The sequence below is a fragment of the Cinclus cinclus genome, chromosome 20 (assembly GCF_963662255.1).
Source record: "Cinclus cinclus chromosome 20, bCinCin1.1, whole genome shotgun sequence".
Classification (NCBI taxonomy): Eukaryota; Metazoa; Chordata; class Aves; order Passeriformes; family Cinclidae; genus Cinclus; species Cinclus cinclus.
The window spans coordinates 3,147,090-3,163,019 of NC_085065.1; the positions used below are offsets into that span (position 1 = coordinate 3,147,090).

A 15,930-nucleotide genomic window follows, 5' to 3' on the forward strand; every position below is an offset into this window, starting at 1 on the left:
TACCTTTTCTCGTTCTTTCCTGTTGCTTCTCTTGAGGCCCTCAGACACAAGATCACATAGGCACAAACTCTGGGCTCTGAATATACAGAATATTTTCAACGTTAAACTAAAGGTTCTGGATTTTGTGCTTTTGAAATTCCTGGCTGTTTAAAGCACTTGTGTGAGGCAGTCCGTCCTTCAAAGTCCTGCAGGGGTACAGATCCCATAGCAGAGAGCTTTTGCTGAGACAGATCAGCACTTCTACAACAACATGTCCAGGAGTAGTATTACAAATGCCTTCTTACTCCTTTCATCATTTTCTTGCACATAAAACCATTCTGTTTTGGCTGTTTCAGTACTCTGATGCCTTGGATGCACACATCTTAGTTTTTCAGTTCTGTCCCTTTCTCCTCTTTACTCTTCAGTAATGACAGTGCATCCAGACAGCACATGAAGGAGCAGGAATTTAGATGTTTATTGATTTTTTTCTAACCTGTATATTAGCACGCCTGAGGAAGAACATTCTGTTTATGTTAGTTCCTGCCTACATTATTTCTCCTTGTGTTATTTCCAGATGCTCTTGAATTACCCATGACAGTTCTTTCAAACATAGCAAGCAATAACATTTATTTGTGATGAAGAATTTTTGCTAGGTATTTCAAAAAATGCAAAATAAAACTGAGCATAAATAAGTTTTCTGTGATTTTCTACTAGACAAATCCTTAACACTGTCTGGTACCTATGAATTGTCTTTTAATGATTCATAACTTTCATAATATTAGTTAACATATTATATAATATGTTCAAGTTATAATATGTTCAAGCTATAAGTGAGATTCTTTGAAATGTTGTATCACATCCTTATTTACCTAAATACTATGTTATTTAGCTAATACTGTGCACTTAATTATTATTCTCTGTAATACACAAAATATTCCTTAACTGGCCAATTTTACAACAAAACTGGAAAAGATGTTTTATATTTGGTTCACACAATGAACAGGTTTGGCTTTAGATAGGTGATGACTGACATTCACAATTTGCTCCAGTGTTTGGTATAGACAGAAACTAGTAGAACTTCCCCTGCTTGGTATTAAAACATCAAAACTAGACGGTGTTAAACACACCTCCACCTGGAAATCACTTGTGAGAGCCACTCTACATGACTCACAGAGCTTAATTTTGTCTAAATTTTTACATGTCCAAAGGCATAATCTCAGTGGCTTCATGTATGTGGCTTTGAGAAGGATGTGGCTGTGCAGCTCTGTGAATAGCAGGTGAAGATAGAGCAGGACCAGCTTTTGAAGACTTCTAGCTTGATATTCTCTCTGTCCTCACTTGGGCACATAGGCCTATTTAAGGGGGATGGCTTCAAAGACAATCTGTCGACAAAAGGAATTTTCTTTATTAGCACTTCTTCAGTAAATAATGAAAATTGAGGCAGAAGTTTAGTGCCTGATCAGTCCTCCTCTTCCTATTAGTCATTGAGCATGACCACTGTCTGGATAAATGAAAATAACAAATGCAAAGACTTTCTGCAACTTTCCTGCATTCCTCCAGAGCAACTGCAGACATGAGTTCTGATGCAGAGATGGCAATCTTTGGAGAAGCTGCTCCCTATTTGCGGAAGCCAGAGAAGGAGAGAATTGAAGCCCAGAATCGCCCATTTGATGCCAAGTCAGCCTGTTTTGTAGTAGATGACAAGCAAATGTATGTGAAAGGTACCATACAGAGCAAAGAAGGTGGCAAAGTCACCGTTAAAAAATATGATGACACAGTAAGTGATACCATTGTTACTCCAATGTGATCATCCAGTCCAGGCAGTTCCCTGTTTTAGATTTCTCTTGATCCCTTCTTTTTTTTTTCTGCTAGACTGTGACTGTAAAGGATGATGAAGTCTTTCCCATGAACCCTCCCAAATTTGACAAAATCGAGGACATGGCCATGATGACCCACCTCCACGAACCCGCTGTGCTGTACAACCTCAAAGAGCGTTACGCAGCCTGGATGATCTACGTAAGTGGCAGCAGCAGCTTCCTTTGGGCAGCCTCAGGAGCTGCTGGGCCAGGCTCAGGGGAAGCCAACGTGCTGTGTCCCTTCCTCACAGACCTACTCGGGTCTCTTCTGCGTCACTGTCAACCCCTACAAGTGGCTGCCGGTGTACAACCCCGAGGTGGTGACTGGCTACCGAGGCAAGAAGCGCCAGGAGGCCCCTCCACACATCTTCTCCATCTCTGACAACGCCTACCAGTTCATGCTGACTGGTGAGTTACCTGGCAAGAGTGGAAAACTCGGGTATTTTGTAGGGCTGGCTATTTGGTCAAGGAATTTTAGGTTCTACTCAGTGGTCCCAAAGTCCTACAGCACAACGCAAGGTCAGACTGTGAAAATCTTAATGGTTTCTGGGCTATCAGACAATAAAGGAAAAGGTGGCTGTATGTCTTTGTGCCTCCTCCCCTTGTAAGGAATTTAAAGAAATGGTAAAGGAGAAACATACAAAACAATCTGATTATAATTAAACAGTATTTAAGCCAAGGTCTATACAACAAAGAAAACAAATAGTAAGTGGGAAGCCTTGTAAAGATCACTGTTTGAAGTTAAATTTTAGGCTACTTCATCCTTGGCTGTATATAAAAAAAATGTCCTGATGCACGCTAATGTGTATTAATGCATCATTAATCTTACCTTGTAAGAAAGTGATATATACTAATATAATACAGTTTTTCCCCTTGAAGTCAGTTAGTTGTGTCTGAGGATCTGATGTTCTCCACATCTCATTTGAACAGCTCTTTCTGTGATTTTGTTTTCAGATCGTCACAACCAGTCAATCCTTATCACGTGAGTATGCTTTGGTATGAGTGACAAAACTGACAGAAAAGTGATGATGTTTCCTGTTTCCTGTAATAATTGATATTTTTGTCTCAACAGCGGAGAATCCGGTGCAGGGAAGACTGTGAACACAAAACGTGTCATCCAGTACTTTGCAACAATTGCAGTCACTGGTGAGAAGAAGAAAGATCCTCAGCCCGGCAAAATGCAGGTATGACATCAGCTCCCCCTTCTAGTATTTGCCCACGCTGTGCCTGCTGAGGAGAAAGTACCAATGTGTATTTTGGGGTTGCAGGACTATCTAAAGGCAGAAAGTGTTGTGCAGCTAAGAGTCAGGATGCACAATCCCAGCACACCTATGATCATTTACCCCTGATGCCCAGCCTCAAATCTGCTGAATTATTTCTTAAAAAACCATTTTGTCAGTGTAGGAAAGTCTCCACTTACATAGGGCAGTCTTTGTCAGGGAGGGGAAGATAATGTCAGACAGCAGCTTTCTCTGTACTGGCTGTCCATCTATGCACCTATTCATCACTGTCCTCTGAGATCCACAGCACATGGGTGGCTGCACAGCAGAAGAGAGCAGTCAGTTGCCACTGGCACATGGCATGTGTCACATGGCACATGGCTGTGCCATTCCTGGTCCTTGGATCTTTCCTGCTGACAGGGGAAGTGTGGGAACTCTGGACTCCAGAATGACTGTGCTGAAGTTAAGCATAATTTCAATTGCATCAGGCATATCTTCCACTGGCTGGTTTTTCTGTCGGGGTCAACAGAACAGGCCAGAGGGACAGCATGAGAAAAGGGATGGATTTGGGACAGCTGGAACCACTTGCCTGACAGTCAAAAAGTAGCCTCAGAAAGGATCCTTGAAGAAAAGAAAGTGCATGCCTCGATGTCCCTTTGCTGAGCAGCACAGCTGTTGCAATCTGAGCCCACTGGTACATTTGCAAGGCAAAGGCTTCATTCCTCAGCACAGAGCAAGCAACAAACACCCTTGTGGCACAAGTGTGTGCCACTGCAGCCTGTGAGATGCTCATCAAAGCGTGTGACATGTGTCAGCATGTTATTTGAGTACACAAGGGCATAGTGGAGCTTAAGGAGATTCCAAGGCTGAATATTCTTTCACTCAGAGGCAGGTGTCTGTGACTGACGGGTTGTTATGGCCAAGGCAAGTTCATCAAAGGCACTCTTTCCATCAGCACCACGTTAGAATCTCCTGGGCTCAGCTTTCATCAGCTGCTCACTATGCCAGGACTGAGCTCAGAAAAGCTTCAAGACAGCTGAGACATGCACAAACCATGTGTGATAGAAAGAAGATCACCTGGCTCTCAGACTGACAGTAATCTGTTCTGCCCTCTTCTGAGTATTCACAGAATACTCGATTTTTTTAGCATTCCAATCTCTGTGACAATAGCATGTTCTTTATACTAAAACATGTTCTTTACGTAAAACAGGTTATGGTTCTGTGTAGCCCAGCATTCAATGGCAGATATAAGCTGAAATCAGATGCCAGACAATGGTACAGGAATAAGGGAAGTATGTAACAGCATTTCCCCAAAATATGGTCTCAGCCTCCCGCTCTTTATCACCCAGGCTGTAGACAGGACTCCAGAATGAACTTGTGTAAAGAATTGCCATGTTCTTCGACACTGTTATCCATGTACAGTGCTCCTGTTTTAGTTCTCTGGTTACAGCTCTGCACTCAAAAGGGGCTTGGTGTTGGTGTAGTCAGCTGCACTGGCACACACATCCTCTCCTCTCCTCTCCTCTCCTCTCCTCTCCTCTCCTCTCCTCTCCTCTCCTCTCCTCTCCTCTCCTCTCCTCTCCTCTCCTCTCCTCTCCTCTCCTCTCCTCTCCTCTCCTCTCCTCTCCTCTCCTCTCCTCTCCTCTCCTCTCCTCTCCTCTCCTCTCCTCTCCTCTCCTCTCCTCTCCTCTCCTCTCCTCTCCTCTCCTCTCCTCTCCTCTCCTCTCCTCTCCTCTCCTCTCTTCGAAAGGCTGAAAGATACTGTGAGAGGGCATTATTCTAATGATTCAGGACATTTTACTTTTAAAAAATACATAGAACTTCCTATGCTACTGCACTGCTTTAATTTTAGAGGTCCAACTTCACGAACAAAAACTAATTTAAACCTGCTGTGCCATCTGCAGACAGTGCTGGGAACGGCAGAGCCTCTGCCCTGCAGCGTCTGCAAGGCTGCACTGAGCACTGCCTGCACAGAGATGCAGTAACCGAACAGTGCTGCTCACCTCTCATCTGATATAAACCAATTTATCTTTCTTTTTTTTTTTTTTGTGGTTTTCCATCTGCTTTTCAAATTATCCCTGGCAACACTTTCATGCCCTGATTATGTAGGATCAGTCATGACTTTGCTAGAGTCACACTAGTGACTGCTTCCTGCACTGTATTGCACTGAAAAGGAGAGAGATAATGTCACAGAAGCTCTTTTCCTTCCATATTTTTGCACTTACCAAGAGAGATGCAACACAGTATCAAAACTTTACATGTTGATCATTCTTTCTGCAGTAATGCAGCAGGGACAAACAAACAAACAAATAAACAAACTGAAGACTCTTTCTGTTCTGTGCTTATCTAAGTTTGGTACTTGAGTGCCAGACTTTGTCCGTGTCCCAGTCTCCAAAGCAAGTCAAGAGCTCTATTCCTGTATCCTGAAAGGTTGATGTGGTTTGAATGCAAATGCAAAATTTTACATTCTCCCTTGGTAGGTGTTTCCTACCAAAGTCTGTATTTGTCGTGGGCTTGAGCAACCAAAAAAATTTCCAGAATTCTCACATTTTCTTTAGCTGTCAAGACTTTTGTGAACAGGAATGCAGAAACACTTCTCAAACAGGTTTTAAATGCTCTGAACTCCATTGCCATGACTTTGTATGTGATATCCAACATGTAGCATCAGATACAAGAAGCCAGCAAAACACAGATGTATTTCTTTCAGCACTCTTCCCTTTGAAACCAATGGCAATATCCATGGGTGTTGGCTGATGAGTGACTAAGAACTTTGTTGATTTTTAGGTTTAAATCATGTGTGATATGTAAAAATTATCTATAATATTCCTTTTGCAGTATTTGTTATTTAGTAAGTAGTAAAGTGATAAAGAAGCATTTTCTTCTGTGACTAGGGTACTCTGGAGGATCAGATCATTCAGGCCAACCCACTGCTGGAGGCTTTTGGCAATGCTAAGACTGTGAGGAACGACAACTCCTCACGCTTTGTGAGTTAATTTCAAATTTGTTGGAGTGAAGATATTTAATGCAAGTTTCCTTAATTGATTTTCATGACCAACGGTTTGATCTGCACTGCTTGATAGGGAAAATTCATCCGGATTCACTTTGGACCAACTGGCAAGCTGGCCTCTGCAGATATTGAAACCTGTGAGTTGGAACAAGTCAGTGCAAGCAGAATTTATGTGTTTGCAACCTCAAATGCATCAGGAGACTAACAGCACCTCTCTTTTGGTTAGATCTTCTGGAGAAATCCAGAGTCACTTTTCAGCTGTCTAGTGAAAGGAGCTATCATATTTTTTACCAGATAATGTCCAACAAGAAGCCAGAGCTCATTGGTGAGTGCTAGCAGTGCTGGGCTTGGCTCAGTGAGTGCTTTCGCTTCCCACTGTGACCTGTCCCAGTGCCACTAAAGGTGATCCACATACCTGCAGATCTCCTCCTCATCTCCACCAACCCCTATGACTTCCTCTATGTGAGCCAAGGAGAAGTCACCGTTGCCAGCATTGATGACAGCGAGGAGCTGCTGGCGACAGATGTGAGTAGAGCATAGGAGAGCAGAGCAGAGCAGAGCAGAGCAGAGCAGAGCAGTGCAGCCCTGCAGCCAGTCCAGCTGCAGCCAGGGGAGCCTGCCCAGCCAGGCCCAGCCAGGCCCAGCTCTGGGCTCTGCTGCCCAGTCCCATGGCACCAGGACGGTGCTGGACACACTCATTGCAGGCAGGGACAGAAACCCCTCCTGCCCCTTGTGCTTCAGCCTTTGTGCTTTCCCATCTTGCCTGTTGTCTCTGCAGAATGCTGTGGACATCCTGGGCTTCAGCCCTGATGAGAAGGTGGGGATATACAAGCTGACCGGGGCTGTCATGCACTATGGGAACATGAAATTCAAGCAGAAGCAGCGGGAGGAGCAGGCAGAGCCTGATGGCACAGAAGGTAGGGCTGGTTGCAGAGTTTGCTTGTGAACTGCACCAGCAGAGAACTAGCAACCCCACCCCAGAGAGTGTCCAACACTTTGAAAATTATTTTCCTTTCCAGAAACTTATTTTTTAATATTGTTTCAACTTTCACAGATTCAGTGATTTAATTTAATCTATGATTAATCTATTCACTTTAATTTTAATAAATTTTATTCTATTTTATTTAATTTTTAAAATCTAATTTAATCTATGATTTAATCTATTTAATTTAATTTAATTTATGCTCTACAAGGGAACAGAAAGACACAAAACTTAAGCATTGCTGCAATGCTTGAGGCATGGACACAGGATTGTGTTGCAGCTGAGACACTGCCTTTGGAGCACGGGGAATATTCTCCATGAGACTGGAGAGGAGCTTCTCTAGATAATAGATGTGTTTGAGTTGGTTGTGCCAAAAGCAGGCTCTTTGTAACAGAAACATCCCAGAGGACCAGGACACTTTTCTTTGTCCCTGCTGAATGCATTTGCTGTTTCTGATCCTAGTGGCTGACAAGGCTGGCTACCTGATGGGTCTGAATTCTGCTGATTTGCTCAAGGCTTTATGCTACCCCAGGGTGAAAGTCGGGAATGAATATGTAACTAAAGGACAAAATGTCCAACAGGTACATAAACACCTCATGAGCTTTTCAATTTTTTCAGGGTTTTTTCAGCTTTAAAGCTAACTCAACATTTGTTGTTTCTGCCATGGCTGTGCTTCTTGCAGGTGTACAATTCAGTGGGAGCACTGGCTAAATCAGTCTATGAGAAGATGTTCCTGTGGATGGTTATTCGCATCAACCAACAGCTGGACACAAAGCAGCCCAGGCAGCACTTCATTGGTGTCCTGGACATTGCTGGCTTCGAGATCTTTGATGTGAGATACTGTAGGGATGCTTGCCCACTGAAGGCTGCTTGAAACTCACTGGCGTTTTCTTTTTTTTTGAATTTGTAGTTCAACAGCCTGGAGCAGCTGTGCATCAACTTCACCAATGAGAAACTGCAACAGTTCTTCAACCACCACATGTTCGTGCTGGAGCAGGAGGAGTACAAGAAGGAGGGGATTGAATGGGAGTTCATTGACTTTGGCATGGACCTGGCTGCCTGCATTGAGCTCATTGAGAAGGTATTTCTATAATCCACAATGTGAGGTATTTTCAGAAATGCATTAATGTTATATGTATTTCTAAATGCAGTTTGAAATGGTAAATATGATACTGCAGATACATCAGTTAATATTATTTTTACAATTTGCTGAGCAGAACAATTCCTGAGAGCAGTAATATTGTCCCACGCAGGAAGTTATTTAATCTCTGAGTCTTTGTGATTTTTCATCTTGTTGTCCTTCCTTCCTTGTGCTTCTCCCAGCCCATGGGCATCTTCTCCATCCTGGAAGAGGAGTGCATGTTCCCCAAGGCAACTGACACCTCTTTCAAGAACAAGCTCTATGACCAGCACCTGGGCAAGTGCAGCAGCTTCCAGAAGCCCAAGCCTGGCAAAGGCAAGGCTGAAGCCCACTTCTCCCTGGTGCACTACGCTGGCACAGTGGACTACAACATCTCTGGCTGGCTGGACAAAAACAAGGACCCTCTGAATGAAACTGTTGTGGGGCTGTATCAGAAATCATCCTTGAAGCTGCTGTCCTTCCTTTTCTCTAACTATGCTGGTGCAGAAGCAGGTAAGTGCTTTTTCAGTGATGGCCAATAAGGCAAAAATCGACTAAAGCCTCTTCTGCTTCTCCTCTCAGGGGTATTCTCAAGGCTACCAGCCCATAAGGTGACCTTGTTCGATTGTGCATCCAGCTATGCCAAAACAAAGACACTAACATGCATAACAGTTGGAAACATCCCATTTATGTGCTGCAGAGAAGTAAAGCACAGCAAGCCCAAACCCGAGTGACAGGAGGTGTTTCCTGACTGTATTGTGAAGCACCTGCAGCTTACTCAGCCAGTAGAGAGGGGCCAAAAAAATGTGCAAAATGCAAGCATTTTAGTCTTTATAGACACTTTTGTTTCTTGAGGGGATCTGGAAGAACTAAAAGGAGACAATGGAATGATTTCATATTCAGCTGAGTAGTCCTGGTGTTGTGTCAGAAAGAGAGTAAATTTATAAATCATCTGTAAGTCTCAATTTAATTGGCTTTATGGTATAGCAACTATGGAAAGACACTGAGCTGCTTGGACTTGTATTCCCAAGACTAAAATTTGCTTCCTGCCACAACAGAATAGAACTGTGTTCTTCACCTGGAATATTTGATTCGGAGCTTTCTCTATAGAAGACTTCCCTACACTGATAAATGGATGTCTGATGCTGAGTCACATTTTTGAGGTCTTTCACCTAATTAAAATGTTGGGTTTTTTTGTTTTTTTTTTTTTTTAATGGGGCTTTGTGTAATAGTGAAAGCAATATGTGACCAGTAGCAGAGAGTACACAGTTAGGAAACTTAGGTCACTGTTCCATACCAGCATCTGAGATCAAATATCCCACACACTGATCAACAACTACCTAGCAGCAGTCCACTAAAACTCTCGGGGGCAGTGTGTCAGTATTTAAAATGAAGTATTTTATTGATCCATGGCCAAAGGGAGATGAGGCCTACAAAATGTGCTGCATATTCTAACTGTTCACCTCCCATCTACTTCTTCCAAGGTGATAGTGCTGGTGGTGGTGGCAAGAAGGGTGCTAAGAAGAAGGGGGGCTCTTTCCAGACAGTGTCTGCTGTGTTCAGGGTACGTGGATTTTGTTTTACATCAGCCATGCTTCTACAAAATTATCTGAGGGCTGGAACACTTACCTATAAAAACAGCTGAGAGAGTTGGGGTTGCTCAGTCTGGGGAAGAGAAGATTTCAGGCACACTTATTTTGACCTTTCAAGATATAAAAGGGGGCTTATCAGAAGCACAGAAAAATAATTTTTACCAGGGCCTGTAGTGACAGGACAAAAGGCAATGATTTTAAACTGAGTAGATTTAAATCTACTCTGAAAAGAGTATATTTAAATTTGATATATGAAAAAAATTTTTCACTCTGAGGGTGGGGAAGCCCTGGCCAGGGTGCCCTGAGAGGCTGTGGTTGCCTTTTCCCTGGAAGTGTACATGGCCAGGTTGGACACTGGAGCAGCCTGGGACAGTGGAAGTGGCACAGGAATGCTGGGCTTGATCACCTTTGAAGGCCTCTTCCAAACCAAACCATTCTGTGATTCTATGACTCCCTGAATTTAAATAAGAATGCAAAAACTTTGTAGCTTGAAGCTGAAACCCTTGTTTTGTTCTATCACAGGAAAACCTGAACAAGTTGATGACTAACCTGAGAAGCACCCACCCTCACTTTGTGCGTTGCCTGATTCCCAACGAGACCAAGACACCTGGTATGTCCACCCTTATATTCTGAACACATGGGACTGGCAGGAATTGGCCTGTTAAGCTTGCACACCAACTTCCCAAATAGCTCCCTCTGCATGGGAAGTCCTTTTGGGGATTGGCCTGCAAGACAGTAACAAGGACAACACTTTTTGTGCTGTCTACTGGGACTGAAAAAATTTGAGCATTACATGGTCCACAACAGTTGCCCATCTTTGCTTAATGTGTGTACAGAGCTGAGGTTTAAAGGATGGTTAAAGAGATGGGTTTAATTACAGCTGATAAAATTGTCTGTTGTGGATAACAGCATTAGAAAATCCCTTGTCTGGATGGCACTGAATTACACTGTGCCACCTTTGCCAACATCCAGTGAGGAGGCTGATGCTGTTAAAGATTTTTCAGTTGATTTCCTAAAGCACCATCCTGCCATTTTTTGAGAAATATGGCCTGATGCCTTTTCACAAGCACTGCATTCTTAGTAAAACTCACTGGTGCAACTCTCCACAATTTACATGAATTGAAGGCATCTTCTGTCTGCACTTCCTGCATCTTTAATCAAGAGCTGCTTGAACTAAGAAAAAAAAATAAAATAAAAAGATAATTCTGAAATGCTAATACATTGGGATAAAAACAGAATTATGATGGATGTATTTTGTTTAAGGTGCAATGGACCATTACCTGGTGATGCATCAGCTGAGGTGCAATGGGGTTCTAGAAGGCATCCGAATTTGCAGAAAGGGGTTTCCAAGCAGAATCCTTTATGCAGATTTTAAGCAACGGTAGGTCCTCAGTTATTACTCACTGTCTGTTAGGAAATCAACCAGACAACACTGTATAGATTTCACATGGTATATTCTGCTGTTTTCTGACAGCTCGATGTTCCTATATTTCATGATATACGATGGATCCTATTTTCCTCACCCTCTTGGTAACCAATTCTTGCAACCTTTCTCACCACAGGTACAAGATCCTTAATGCCTCAGCCATTCCAGAAGGCCAGTTCATTGACAGCAAGAAGGCTTCAGAAAAGCTTCTTTCCTCCATTGATGTTGACCACAATCAATATAAATTTGGCCACACCAAGGTAAAGTCCTTGCGGAAGAGTAGGTGTAATTAAACAAAATATTTTGTTTGTTGAAAGTACTTCTTGCATACTAAATCAGCTTTCATAATGATTATAAATAGAGTACAGACAATTTCTGTGGCTCTTGTGTAAGGGGCAGCACTGCCAGCCCTGGGAACACCATACTACCTGAATGACCCAGCATAGCTGCAACTAGATTTTCTTCTGCTTCTTTCTCATGGCCAGTTGAACAGGTTTATATCAGTGCAGGTTGAACAGGCTCAGACAAGTTCAGATAGTCCTACTATTCAGGGGATTTAAGTGCACAAAGTCTGTCTTCCATATCCAAAGCAGTGTTAGGTGAGACACTGTTCTTTGGCCAGCACAACCCAGTCAGAGCTATCACTGGACACAAACCCATTGCCTGCATTACTGAACAGACACAGAATCACAGAATGGTTTGGGTTGGAAGGGACCTGAAAGATAATCTGGTTCCAAGCATGGGCAGGGACACCTCCCACTAGACCAGGTTGCTCCAAGCCCCATCCAACCTGGTCTTGGACACTTCCAGAGATGAGCTAAATTTTCCAGAAACTACATTGGAGCAGACATCAAATAACACTGCAATAATATAATTAGATCCTACACAGAGTGACTTGTCATGAATCACAGGAACATAGAGGATTTGAATACTGACAGAAAATTTCTCAAGCTCCTAAACATTTCCCCTCCAGGCATTTTTCTTAAACTACCTTGTACTACCCTGCATCAGCGGTCAATGGACATTTATCTGCCTAAGCCTCAAGCTCTTTGACCCTTTTTTATGTTCTAGGTGTTCTTCAAGGCAGGTCTCTTGGGACTCCTAGAAGAGATGAGAGATGAGAAGCTTGTGAGCCTCATCACTCATACACAAGCTATGTGCAGAGGGTACCTCATGAGAACTGAATTTAAAAAGATGAATGAAAGAAGGTAATGTAAGAAGATAGCAGCAATTGTACTGTGTCAGACAAAGGTCCATCAATGTAATATATTGTCTCAGGCAAAAAGCTGTCCTTGGGAAAGAACCCGACAGAGTTCAGGGGAACAGAGCAAGTACAATCAGCTTCCTCCTGACATCTCACAAATCCTGGCAGCAGCTGTTTAGCAATGGGACCATGCAGGTGGACCACGATACTTAGTATTTAAAGGAACTTTTCTCCAGGAATGCACTTACTATTTTCAGCCTTTAAAGAATTCTGTGGCAGAGACAGCCAACTGAACAAGGGCTAAGGTTTCTTTGTTTTCAACATGTCTGATCATTTAATTGGATCACATTGGTTTTGTAAGGAATGACGTATAATCACTCTCTGCTCTCCCTTTCTTTAATTTCCTTTCCTGGTTCCATCATCTAAGATGAACAATCCTAGCTTGTACAGAAAAGTACTCCATATTTTCAACTATTCCACACGTTCTTCAGATTTTCATTCATCCCCTTTGAGATGGAATGAGTCAGGCAAAATTTAGAGTTCAGGAGTGACGGCACTGGACAAGACAAGCAAACTTTCTTGAATATTGTTGACAAGTGAAAGTTTTAGGGGGAGCAAGGCTTGCATAAATATACAGGACACTCTGCCAAATAATTGCTTTCATTTATAATACTCAGCAGTGTATGTTTAGCTCAGGTGTTTCATGAGCCAGGCATGGTTTCAAATAATTCAACAACTCTCCTTGGATTTCTCTGAAAGGAATTGTCTAATCTCCCTTTGACCTATGGGCATTAAAAATATCCTTTTGCATTCAATTCCATAAAAACATTTCCTTATTTTGTTTTTTTTCAGTTTCTCTCTTAATAATTTCTAGTATGATATTTGCTATTTTAAGTGACCCAAAAAGCATCAAGCTGCTGTTTCTACAATTGACAGTAACATCCAGATTTAAAGTTTTAGCAGCAGTCCTTCAACGATATCAGTTTTCACTCTGATATTTACCTGAGCACTTGCATTTTCCTTGAGACTGAGAAAAGCCTCAGAGATTCCCAGTCAATATGCCAGAGAAGTCTATTTTGTAATATTTCTTCCTTGTATATTCAGACAACAGATATTACACAAGCTACTGAACCAGCCATTCTGCAGTAAGGGCCTTGAAATGACTCTTTAATAAAAGCAAGGGAGATAAGGGAAAAAAGTCTCATGCAAAAGTTCTTGGGGTAAATGCTGATGCTGTGTGGCAAATAACCAGAGCAGGTTTCCAGCTTGAGTCTCACCACCCACATGAAAACTGAAGTCTCACATGAAAACTGATTTCATGTGTTTTCAGAGAGTCTATTTATATCATCCAGTACAACATTCGTGCATTCATGAATGTCAAACATTGGCCATGGATGAAATTGTATTTCAAGATCAAGCCCTTGCTGAAGAGTGCAGAGTCTGAGAAGGAGATGGCCAACATGAAGGAAGAGTTTGAGAAAACCAAGGAGGAGCTTGCAAAGTCTGAGGCTAAGAGGAAGGAGCTGGAGGAGAAAATGGTGGCCCTGGTGCAGGAGAAAAATGACCTGCAGCTCCAGGTTCAGTCTGTGAGTAATCTCCATTTCCAGATTCACCCCACTTCCTCTCACTCTGCTTCTCCTCCTCTTTTCCATTGTCCTCTATAAACAGGCATGCAACAGGGACAAAGCCTCCACTGCTTTGTGTCTGGCTTTGTCCCTTATACCTAAGCAAGGTGCAAAGCATACCCCAAACAATAACACCCGTGAGAATACAGGAAGTTACAGAACTCTCACCAGTGGCAGAATCAGACATTTCACAGTGTATATAATGTTCTCCTCACAGTGGTGTCTGATTCTGGATGAAACATAGAATCATTTTCCACATGCTGTTTCCACATCTGCTGCCATTATAATATGGAGCCAGGGCAGGGGTGCTTTTCTGTCAGAGGCAGGACTGAATGTGTGGAAACTGCTTTTCTCTGGAATACTGCTGAACAGAGACTGAAATTGCACCTGTCAGGTTCTAAAAGGTATTAAAATATTACATGGCCAAGAACAGTCTGGTGCAAGTGGACTTGTCACTTGTTGCCATGTGCTTTCAGTTTATTTAAAAAAAAAAAACCCTGTATTGTTTCACTCACCCATGGTCTTAACTGTCTTTTGCCATTTTTATAATAAATATAATGCACCTTCAATGTGTTCTGATAGGAGAGTGAAAATCTAGCTGATGCTGAAGAGAGATGTGAAGGACTCATTAAAAGTAAAATCCAGCTAGAAGCTAAAATTAAAGAACTAAATGAAAGACTGGAGGATGAAGAGGAGACAAATGCTGAACTGACAGCAAAGAAGAGGAAACTTGAAGATGAGTGCTCAGAGCTGAAGAAAGATATTGATGACCTTGAAATGACTCTGGCCAAAGTGGAAAAGGAGAAGCATGCAACAGAGAATAAGGTGACAGAAGAATCAGGAAATTATTCTTCCCCAGACAGTGCTGCCATACAGCTTGTCAGTTTTGTGGAAAAATGTAGGCACTTTTAAGTTCTATTAATAGAAGTGAGATGTGTCCAATCCATATGAGAAAGGTATTTTCACTTAATCAATCAGTTGACAGATTTTTTTCTGTTAAAGTTCTTTGTCATGTTACCATGGTTTGTTTCACTTTTAGGGAAAACTTAACATATTTTTGGCTATGCTTAACACTTCCCTTTTTATGACTTGCTGAGGCATTACAGCTGTTTTCATAGCCAATAAAGACTTTCCTCAAGCAATAGAAACTCAGAGGGTTTTTGTAAATCCCAATGGGAAAAACTTTCAGAGGCAAGTGAAGACCTAGCATGTTTCACTACAAAATTTAGTAGGATAGGGGTGGTGATCAAAAACAACTAAAGCCAGAATTCTTAGCATTGCAGGACCAGGGAGAGGAGACTCTCAGCATGATACATGGTGCTGCCCCCATTGCAATAAATATAAACATTCTGCAGTTAGCATTTTGACTACATCCACAGAAGGTTTTGCAAGGATACAGTCACTGTGTTCTCAGTCTGCAATTTCTCAAGGCATCCCCTCATGGGATGGATGCTGGCTGTCTGACAGGTGAAGAACCTCACTGAAGAGATGGCAGCTCTGGATGAAAATATTTCTAAACTCACCAAGGAGAAAAAGGCCCTCCAGGAAGCCCACCAGCAGACACTGGATGACTTGCAAGTTGAGGAAGACAAAGTCAGCACCCTCACCAAAGCCAAAACCAAACTGGAGCAGCAAGTGGATGATGTAAGTAGAAGTTTTTGAGTTGTGTATGTATACACTCTGACAGGTTACAGTAGACTAGAAATCTGTAGTTCAGAGTACAAGCAACACCTAAAACAGGCAAGCCAGCTCTAATAATGTGAGCTAATAAACCTCTGCTAACTGACAGGAAATTGTGGAATCCAGCACATCTTTCATGTTCATTACAGGATATTTCAACACTGTAGACTTTTGTGATCTGATTTAACCCGTTAGCTGAGGCAGGAGACCTGTGACTGTTTGAAGGTTGCTGCAGAGTT

At 42.4% G+C, this 15,930-nt stretch overlaps 1 protein-coding gene across 1 annotated transcript in view; it reads left to right on the top strand.

The window, feature by feature from the left end:
- The first annotated feature begins 1,552 nt into the window (after nt 1-1,552).
- The window catches only part of LOC134052210 (myosin-13), a 30,475-nt gene continuing 16,097 nt past the window's right edge, over nt 1,553-15,930 (top strand). Inside the window, exons 1-23 of the mRNA XM_062506551.1 lie at nt 1,553-1,756; nt 1,852-1,995; nt 2,087-2,243; nt 2,790-2,817; nt 2,908-3,019; nt 5,947-6,039; nt 6,136-6,199; nt 6,289-6,387; nt 6,484-6,587; nt 6,841-6,979; nt 7,507-7,625; nt 7,727-7,876; nt 7,955-8,125; nt 8,368-8,677; nt 9,097-9,099; nt 9,649-9,728; nt 10,279-10,366; nt 11,020-11,137; nt 11,319-11,442; nt 12,254-12,390; nt 13,717-13,972; nt 14,594-14,836; nt 15,479-15,655. Coding sequence (XP_062362535.1) covers nt 1,553-1,756; nt 1,852-1,995; nt 2,087-2,243; nt 2,790-2,817; nt 2,908-3,019; nt 5,947-6,039; nt 6,136-6,199; nt 6,289-6,387; nt 6,484-6,587; nt 6,841-6,979; nt 7,507-7,625; nt 7,727-7,876; nt 7,955-8,125; nt 8,368-8,677; nt 9,097-9,099; nt 9,649-9,728; nt 10,279-10,366; nt 11,020-11,137; nt 11,319-11,442; nt 12,254-12,390; nt 13,717-13,972; nt 14,594-14,836; nt 15,479-15,655 — 3,120 coding nt within the window. The remainder of the gene's footprint in view (nt 1,757-1,851; nt 1,996-2,086; nt 2,244-2,789; nt 2,818-2,907; nt 3,020-5,946; nt 6,040-6,135; nt 6,200-6,288; nt 6,388-6,483; nt 6,588-6,840; nt 6,980-7,506; nt 7,626-7,726; nt 7,877-7,954; nt 8,126-8,367; nt 8,678-9,096; nt 9,100-9,648; nt 9,729-10,278; nt 10,367-11,019; nt 11,138-11,318; nt 11,443-12,253; nt 12,391-13,716; nt 13,973-14,593; nt 14,837-15,478; nt 15,656-15,930) is intronic.